The following is a 9,901-nucleotide window of genomic DNA, read 5'->3' as shown; positions in this document are numbered from 1 at the left end:
TTCATATGACATAAAACAAAATCTATCTATCTATCTATCTATCTATCTATCTATCTATCTATCTATCTATCTATCTATCTATCTATCTATCTATCTATCTACCTACCTACCTACCTACCTACCTACCTACCTACCTACCTACCTACCTACCTACCTACCTACCTACCTACCTACCTACCTACCTACCTACCTACCTACCTACCTACCTACCTACCTACCTACCTACCTACCTATCTATCTACCTACCTACCTACCTACCTACCTATCTATCTATCTATCTATCTATCTATCTATCTATCTACCTACCTACCTACCTACCTACCTACCTACCTACCTACCTACCTATCTACCTACCTACCTATCTATCTATCTACCTATCTACCTACCTACCTACCTACCTACCTACCTACCTATCTATCTATCTATCTATCTACCTATCTACCTACCTACCTACCTACCTACCTACCTACCTACCTACCTACCTACCTACCTACAGACGTGTTGGAGAGCTTCTACCAGCCGTGCTCCTTCCTGCGTCTCTCCTCCTGCCGGATGCTGTTTGAGGAGGTTCTGCTGCTCCTGCAGCCTCTCAGCCTCCTCACCTTCAACCTGGACCTCCTCTTCCAGCACCACCACCTCCTCCTCCTGGCCTCCCAGCCCTCCCCCTCCCCCTCCTCCTCCCTCGGCGGGGGGGCCAGGAGGAGACCCCGGCCCCCCTGCAGCGCGGCGGCTCAGCGCCCACCGCCGCTTGGTCGGGACGCTGCAGCGTTCATCGTCAGGCCCATGGCGAACAAAGTATGTGCTCTCGGCGTTAAAAGTGTCAGTGTTCATTTTCTTGACTAACACTAAGGGTTAGCCTTAAGCCCAAACCACACCAAAGGGTCGAGAACGATTTTAGCGTAACTCCTTGCAACCGTTTGGACCCAAGGAGTTGCATGGTGACCCTTTGGTGTGGTTTGGGCTTAACCCATTCTGACCTGAGATCAGATTCTAAAATGTCTTCTACATCCTGACAGTTTCCTGAAAAATCTATGTTTCTGTCAGCGCGCCACTCGGTGGCGCGCTGACAGAAACTGTTTCGGCGCTGTAGTGCCGAAAGTATTTCGGCTCGTCAGACATTTTCAGTAGCACCGAAGAGCCCCCCCCCCCCCGAACCTCAAATGACGTCACATTGTAGGCACTACAGAGCCGAACCGACTTTTATTCGGCTCTAAAATAGGAGTATGAATCGGCCCTAAGGGTTAGCCTTAAAGGAGAATTCCATGCTAGAAGGTTTTCTTACCTTTCTTTGTAGTTGTTACGTCCCCAACAAAGAGGTCCAGGTGTTATTTGTAGTTAGTTAGTTAGTTTATTTATCTCATCTTTTTAATGATTCAAATAATAGAAGAAAGGGAAAAAAAGGAACAGAAAAAAACAAAAACAGGAACAATAGCAATGGGAAAAACTGATTCTCTGTAGTGTTGTGCTTCTTGTATACCAATGATGAACAGAAAATTCATATTTAGCTTATATGCCTTATACTAGTTACGTTACTTGTTATTTGTAGTTGTTACGTCCCTAAGCTAATTCGCTTATTTCCATCGCTCAGAAAAAAAAAAATTGCATATTATATCCTCTCTTCATAATGTAAATAGTATCCCAAGCGGCACACTTTACTACTTATTTCTATGGAAATAAGCGAATTAGCACAAAAACCCAACCCCCATTGAGGGATTATATTAGGGGAAATAGCCAATAATGCACTTTTGCACAAAAGAACACCTGGACCTCTTTGGTCAGGGGACGTAACAACTACAAATAAAGGTAAGAAAGCCTTTTAGTATGGAATTCTTCTTTAAGCCCTAACCACACCAAAGGGTCAAGACGGTTTTAGCGTTGTCCCTGCGGTGTTATGTCTTGTTGCCCACGTTGACCCACGTTGACCCTAGTGATTTTTGGACCCAAGGTGTTGCATGGTGACCCTTTGGTGCGGTTAGGGCTTAAGACTCAAATACTTATTCATAGTCTAGTCTAATATTTTCGGTGGTGAGGTGACCACCGAACTACAACATGACGTCACGAGCCGCGGTGAAGAGCAAACCACCACCCCAGCCCTTCTCTCTGTTATTACTCACCACCGCTCAAACGTTATTTCAGCTCCGGTGGTCACCTCACCACCGAAAATCCAGACTATCAATCATTCAATCAATCAACTTTATTTGGTCAGACTCAGGGTCCAATAAACAATAGACAACATAAAACACTACATACAGAGAAGAAACACCCCTAACCCATAAAAACATCAATTTTACAATAAACATTCATACCAGTGCTTCCAAAAACCTAGTGCTACTGAAGCTGGGGTTACATAGCAGCATAATTATGCAGTTTTGAGACTCATTGAACCGACACATAAATGTATACATTAAGTTTCTCAGTAAAGCATGAAAAGTGTATACTCCCACACTACAGAATAACTCACTTGCACTGCTCCACCTTGGTTTGTTCAATAATATACGCATGCAATCATTATAGGCAACCTGCAGTTTATACATACTTGCTTTCTTAAATTTAACCCACAAGGGGAGTGCAGTATGCTCTGAAGAGATTAACTTTAACCTCAGGTGAACATGAGTGGAACTATGAATGAGCCTTAAGGTTTTTGATATTTAGTCGACTAAGACTACACTAAGACTAAACAAATGGTGTTTTATTCAAAAGACTAAACCAAAATTGTCTGAAAAAATTCACGCTGCACAAATTATTTAGTAGAAAAAATATTAAATGTATGCATTGCTGCATTGAAATTGTGAAAATAGCGGATCTAACAAGCTCACACAATGTGTCCCGGTGCGACGCGTTGTGAGCTTGGAGATCTGCTATTTTCACTTTAGTCGAGGAAATCAACGCTGAGTAGCGCTTCCAGTACATGTTCTCATTAGGTAGTGTCTTCACCGCCTCAGGGCTCCCTGTCCAAGACGCGAGGAAGGGGCGGGCCCGGCTACCTGGAGAGCCTATCAGAGCTGGACTTCGGCAGACCCCAAACCAATAAGGAGGCAGCGGTGGCGGTGCAGGCCGATGGTCCGACGGAGGAGGAGGAAGCGCCCGGCGGGAAGCTGGAGCTTGTTAAACCTCGTCCGGCGGTCAGCCTGGGGCAGACCAGTCCTCAGCTGATGTGGGTTCAAGAGAAGCACTTCAGAGATATAGCGCCACCTGTTGTGGAGGAGGTCAGCCTGACGCAACAAGCTGAACAGGTATGTGTCTAGAATTAGTATTACTATTATTATTATTATACAACAGGTCATTTTCGAGGAAGCAATCTTGATTGGTTGAAACAGCATTCTAGCCATGCTTAAACGACAGTATACGAACACCTAATCAAAACAAAGAAATCACCTGCTCTGTTCTCCCAGAGCGCAGCAGACTGGGTTGCTAGGCTAGCGAGTTTCTTGGGACATCCTGTGGTCGTATAGTGGCTACATCTGTCATTGAAAAAAAGCGATTATCTTAGTTTTGAGGGTATCCGTTTTATAATTGCAATATTACACTCAAGGGTGTTCTCTATCGTCATTAATGCACACCCTGCGCTGCATTTCGGAAGTCGTTCCTGCAGCATGGCATATTTTCAGATGGGGGTCGGCGGCCAATTTTTAGGGGGATCCTTGACATGGAAACGTTTGAGAAGGACTGACATAGAAACATGGGTTCTATGCAGTGTTGTTTTCGTCGACTAAAACTACGACGAAAAAATGTTCGTTGACTACCTTTTTTCACTGACAAAAACTAAATGAAACTAAGCTACGATGACTAAAACTAAGACTAAATATACTGACAATTTCGTCGACAAATAAAAACTAGACTAAAATGTTAGGAAGGGACTAGTGGACAAGAGATCCAGTATAAGTAATTTTACACTTGGTTGCATGCTGAAAATAGCCGATCTACAAGCTCACAACGCGTCGCGCTGCGAAGCGTTGAGAGCTTGTAGATCGGCTATTTTCAGCAAGTGGAAAAAAAAGTAATTACGATGTCATTCAGCCCACCAAAATACATTTTGTTTGACTAAATCAACTGTAGATTTAGTCGACTAAAATCTCATGACATTTAGTCGACTAAAACTAGACTAACACTAAAACATTCTGGGTGACTAAAATGTGACTAAAACTAAATTAAAAACTATTCAAAAGACTATGGGCTGTATTTTGCGTGTCTTAAGTACCAGGTCTTATTACCTAACTTGAGTAAACTAAAGACCTGGAGGTGTGATCAATGCTCTTTGGCCACTCAGAATAGCCAAAGAGCATTGATCACGCCTCCAGGTCTTTAGTTTACTCAAGTTAGGTAATAAGACCTGGTACTTAAGACATGCAAAATACAGCCCTATGACTAAAACTAAAATCAAAAATGTGCTGCCAAAAACAACACTGGTTCTATGGCCTTCCCTCTCCAGGTGCTCCAGCAGGGCTGGGGAGCGGTGGTGCGTTGGGGAGGCCGGCTGGGACACAACCTGACGGACGGGCTGGGTCTGAACGGAGCCCGGAGGGCGGCGTGGGAGGAGGGGAAGGAGGGGGAGGAGGACGGGGGGCCGCCGAGGAGCGACTTCCCTCGGGTGGACGGTGGCGGCGGCGGCGGCGGCGGCGACGGTGGTGGAGCGGCGGCGGCGGTGGTCCCCTGGGGTCTGGGACGCTTCTTCGGAGCCTCCAGACATCCCAGCGGCGGCAGCCCGCTGTCTGTCCACACACACACAGCCAGGTTAGTGATGGTGGTTCTCCCTGGGGGGGTGGGGGGGGGTCAACTGAAACCCCAGTTTCAGTTGACAATGGATTGTCAATTGAAATGTATTGATCGTGACAATCTAGAGCCATTTTTACACTGCCTTTTGATTTATTTTGATCTATTTTAGTCGGTCTTACTTCTCTCTCTGTTTCTCTCCGTCTCTCACTCTCTCTCTCTCTCTCTCTCTTCTCTCTCTCTCTCTCTCTCTCTCTCTCTCTCTCTCTCTCTCTCTGTCTCTCTCTCTCTCTCTCTCTCTCTCTTCTCTCTCTCTCTTTCTCTGTCTCTCTCCCCCTCTCTCTCTCCAGACGTCCCTCTGAGTGGATCGCGCCGGGCGTCACGGCGTTGACTCGCATGGTGAGCAGCACTTCCACTCCCATCCTGCGGAAGGCGCTGGAGCCCCTGGGAGAGTCCTACTACGCCGATAGAGAGCCAGAGTCACTGGAGATGACGGACAAGCCCAGAGCCCTCAGGTAACCACAGAGCCCTCAGGTAAACACAGAGCCCTAAAGGTAACCACAGAGCCCTCAGGTAAACACAGAGCCCTCAGGTAAACACAGAGCCCTCACAGAGCCCTCAGGTAAACACAGAGCCCTCAGGTAAACACAGAGCCCTCAGGTAAACACAGAGCCCTCAGGTAAACACAGAGCCCTCAGGTAAACACAGAGCCCTCAGGTAAACACAGAGCCCTCAGGTAACCACAGAGCCCTCAGGTAAACACAGAGCCCTCAGGTAAACACAGAGCCCTCAGGTAAACACAGAGCCCTCACAGAGCCCTCAGGTAACCACAGAGCCCTCAGGTAAACACAGAGCCCTCAGGTAAACACAGAGCCCTCAGGTAAACACAGAGCCCTCAGGTAAACACAGAGCCCTAAAGGTAAACACAGAGCCCTCAGGTAAACACAGAGCCCTCAGGTAAACACAGAGCCCTCAGGTAAACCCAGAGCCCTCATCAGGTAAACACAGAGCCCTCAGGTAACCACAGAGCCCTCATCAGGTAAACACAGAGCCCTCAGGTAACCACAGAGCCCTCATCAGGTAAACACAGAGCCCTCAGGTAACCACAGAGCCCTCATCAGGTAAACACAGAGCCCTCAGGTAACCACAGAGCCCTCATCAGGTAAACACAGAGCCCTCAGGTAACCACAGAGCCATCAGGTAAACACAGAGCCCTCAGGTAACCACAGAGCCCTCAGGTAACCACAGAGCCCTCATCAGGTAAACACAGAGCCCTCAGGTAACCACAGAGCCCTCATCAGGTAAACACAGAGCCCTCAGGTAACCACAGAGCCATCAGGTAAACACAGAGCCCTCAGGTAACCACAGAGCCCTCATCAGGTAAACACAGAGCCCTCAGGTAACCACAGAGCCATCAGGTAAACACAGAGCCCTCAGGTAACCACAGAGCCCTCATCAGGTAAACACAGAGCCCTCAGGTAACCACAGAGCCCTCATCAGGTAAACACAGAGCCCTCAGGTAACCACAGAGCCATCAGGTAAACACAGAGCCCTCAGGTAACCACAGAGCCATCAGGTAAACACAGAGCCCTCAGGTAAACACAGAGCCCTCAGGTAACCACAGAGCCCTCATCAGGTAAACACAGAGCCCTCAGGTAAACACAGAGCCCTCAGGTAACCACAGAGCCCTCAGGTAAACACAGAGCCATCAGGTAAACACAGAGCCCTCAGGTAACCACAGAGCCATCAGGTAACCACAGAGCCCTCATCAGGTAAACACAGAGCCCTCAGGTAACCACAGAGCCCTCAGGTAAACACAGAGCCCTCAGGTAACCACAGAGCCCTAAAGGTAAACACAGAGCCCTCAGGTAAACACAGAGCCCTCAGGTAAACACAGAGCCCTCAGGTAAACACAGAGCCCTAAAGGTAAACACAGAGCCATCAGGTAAACACAGAGCCCTCAGGTAAACACAGAGCCATCAGGTAAACACAGAGCCCTAAAGGTAAACACAGAGCCCTCAGGTAAACACAGAGCCCTCAGGTAAACACAGAGCCCTAAAGGTAAACACAGAGCCCTCAGGTAAACACAGAGCCCTCAGGTAACCACAGAGCCCTCAGGTAAACACAGAGCCCTAAAGGTAACCACAGAGCCCTCAGGTAAACACAGAGCCCTCAGGTAAACACAGAGCCCTCAGGTAAACACAGAGCCCTCAGGTAAACACAGAGCCCTCAGGTAACCACAGAGCCCTCAGGTAAACACAGAGCCCTAAAGGTAACCACAGAGCCCTCAGGTAACCACAGAGCCCTCAGGTAAACACAGAGCCCTCAGGTAAACACAGAGCCCTCAGGTAAACACAGAGCCCTCAGGTAAACACAGAGCCCTAAAGGTAAACACAGAGCCCTCAGGTAAACACAGAGCCCTCAGGTAAACACAGAGCCCTCAGGTAACCACAGAGCCCTCATCAGGTAAACACAGAGCCCTCAGGTAAACACAGAGCCCTCAGGTAACCACAGAGCCCTCATCAGGTAAACACAGAGCCCTCAGGTAAACACAGAGCCCTCAGGTAACCACAGAGCCCTCATCAGGTAACCACAGAGCCCTCAGGTAACCACAGAGCCCTCAGGTAAACACAGAGCCCTCAGGTAACCACAGAGCCCTCATCAGGTAAACACAGAGCCCTCAGGTAACCACAGAGCCCTCATCAGGTAAACACAGAGCCCTCAGGTAACCACAGAGCCCTCAGGTAAACACAGAGCCCTCAGGTAACCACAGAGCCCTCATCAGGTAAACACAGAGCCCTCAGGTAACCACAGAGCCCTCATCAGGTAAACACAGAGCCCTCATCAGGTAAACACAGAGCCCTCAGGTAACCACAGAGCCCTCATCAGGTAAACACAGAGCCCTCAGGTAACCACAGAGCCATCAGGTAAACACAGAGCCCTCAGGTAACCACAGAGCCCTCATCAGGTAAACACAGAGCCCTCAGGTAACCACAGAGCCCTCATCAGGTAAACACAGAGCCCTCAGGTAACCACAGAGCCCTCATCAGGTAAACACAGAGCCCTCAGGTAAACACAGAGCCCTCAGGTAAACACAGAGCCCTCAGGTAAACACAGAGCCCTCAGGTAACCACAGAGCCCTCAGGTAACCACAGAGCCCTCAGGTAACCACAGAGAGCCCTCAGGTAAACACAGAGCCCTCAGGTAACCACAGAGCCCTCAGGTAACCACAGAGCCCTCAGGTAACCACAGAGCCCTCAGGTAAACACAGAGCCCTCAGGTAACCACAGAGCCCTCAGGTAACCACAGAGCCCTAAAGGTAACCACAGAGCCCTCAGGTAACCACAGAGCCCTCAGGTAAACACAGAGCCCTCAGGTAAACACAGAGCCCTCAGGTAAACACAGAGCCCTCAGGTAAACACAGAGCCCTAAAGGTAACCACAGAGCCCTCAGGTAAACACAGAGCCCTCAGGTAACCACAGAGCCCTCAGGTAAACACAGAGCCCTAAAGGTAACCACAGAGCCCTAAAGGTAACCACAGAGCCCTCAGGTAAACACAGAGCCCTCAGGTAAACACAGAGCCCTAAAGGTAAACACAGAGCCCTCAGGTAAACACAGAGCCCTCAGGTAAACCCAGAGCCCTCAGGTAAACCCAGAGCCCTCAGGTAAACACAGAGCCCTCAGGTAAACCCAGAGCCCTCAGGTAAACACAGAGCCCTAAAGGTAACCACAGAGCCCTAAAGGTAAACACAGAGCCCTCAGGTAACCACAGAGCCCTCAGGTAAACACAGAGCCCTCAGGTAAACACAGAGCCCTAAAGGTAACCACAGAGCCCTCAGGTAAACACAGAGCCCTCAGGTAACCACAGAGCCCTAAAGGTAAACACAGAGCCCTAAAGGTAACCACAGAGCCCTAAAGGTAAACACAGAGCCCTAAAGGTAAACACAGAGCCCTCAGGTAAACCCAGAGCCCTCAGGTAAACACAGAGCCCTCAGGACCCATTCTGACCTGAGATCAGATTCATACGAGGTTTCCACTGGACACACACTGGTCTGATTAACCCATTCTGACCTGAGATCAGATTCTAAAAATGTCAGTCGTTCTTCGATTTTTTTCAAAAATAGCAGACCTACAAGCTCGTATCGCTGCGATATGAGCGATATGAGCTTGTAGATCTGCTATTTTTCAATAGCTAAAGCATAACATGATGCCAACACCAAAATGGGTTCCCGGTCAGAATGGGTTAAAGCCCAGCTGCACTTCCGCATTTGGGCACCAAAATTTGGTGCCCAAATGCTGAATCGGCGAAAGAATGCGGAAATAGACGGCACTTCCGGCAGCCTTCCGGGTGCTTCAAAAAAGCCACTGAGCAACTTCCACTGACATGAATAGCGGAGGGGGCGGAGCTTCGCGCCAGTTTAGTCTCTGTCCTTTTAATACTCTATGGGTAAACACAGAGCCCTCAGGTAAACACAAGCCCAAATTACACACAAATCATTACTGCTTATATCTAAAGTTGTCTGTCTGTCTGTCTGTCTGTCTGTCTGTCTGTCTGCAGGTCTGTGAGGACGCTCTGCGACCATTCCGGCGCGGGGGAGGAGGAGCTGAGCTTCCACAAGGGGGAGGAGCTTGAGCTCCTGGGGGGCGTGGACCACGACTGGATTCGCTGTCGCCGTGCAGACAAGGAGGGCCTGGTGCCCATTGGCTACGCCTCTCTCATCATGTGACGTGAGGGACCGGTTCCCATTGGCTGCGCCTCCCCTCATCACCTGACCGACGCCATCATAAAACAGCTGCTGTTGACGAAAAAACTACAAAGAAGAATTCATGAATTAACAGAAAGAAAAAAACAGAGAAAAAAAAGTATTTTAGGTGAATAGTGAGGTTTCTGTCAGGGGCCTCACGTCCACAGAAAGTGTTTTTCATTTGGATATCATGTCCAGAGTGCTATACCTTTATTATCCTGCAGGGGGAGGAATTAGCCCATTTTGACCTGAGATCAGATTCTAAACATGTCTGTTTGAAAATGACAGTTTTCTGAAAAAGCTATGTTTCTGTGTCAGTCGTTCTTTGATTTTTCAAAAATAGCAGATCTACAAGCTCGTATGAGCTTGTAGATCGCGCCACTCGGTGGCGCGATATGAGCTTGTAGATCTGCTATTTTTAAATAGCTAAAGCATAACATGATGGT

At 48.6% G+C, this 9,901-nt stretch overlaps 1 protein-coding gene across 1 annotated transcript in view; it reads left to right on the top strand.

Annotated features, from left to right (window-relative positions):
- rusc1 (RUN and SH3 domain containing 1) overlaps positions 1 to 9,677 on the top strand; it is a 33,859-nt gene extending 24,182 nt beyond the window's left edge. Inside the window, exons 7-11 of the mRNA XM_083761980.1 lie at positions 497 to 795; positions 2,943 to 3,233; positions 4,430 to 4,731; positions 5,061 to 5,225; positions 9,269 to 9,677. Of these exons, the coding sequence (XP_083618106.1) occupies positions 553 to 795; positions 2,943 to 3,233; positions 4,430 to 4,731; positions 5,061 to 5,225; positions 9,269 to 9,437 (1,170 nt within the window). The 5' untranslated portion in view covers positions 497 to 552 and the 3' untranslated portion in view covers positions 9,438 to 9,677. The remainder of the gene's footprint in view (positions 1 to 496; positions 796 to 2,942; positions 3,234 to 4,429; positions 4,732 to 5,060; positions 5,226 to 9,268) is intronic.
- Positions 9,678 to 9,901: the final 224 nt, after the last annotated feature.

Source organism: Protomyctophum parallelum, assembly GCF_964188405.1.
Source record: "Protomyctophum parallelum genome assembly, chromosome: 3".
Taxonomy (NCBI): Eukaryota; Metazoa; Chordata; class Actinopteri; order Myctophiformes; family Myctophidae; genus Protomyctophum; species Protomyctophum parallelum.
This window is presented reverse-complemented; position numbering and strand designations above follow the sequence as displayed.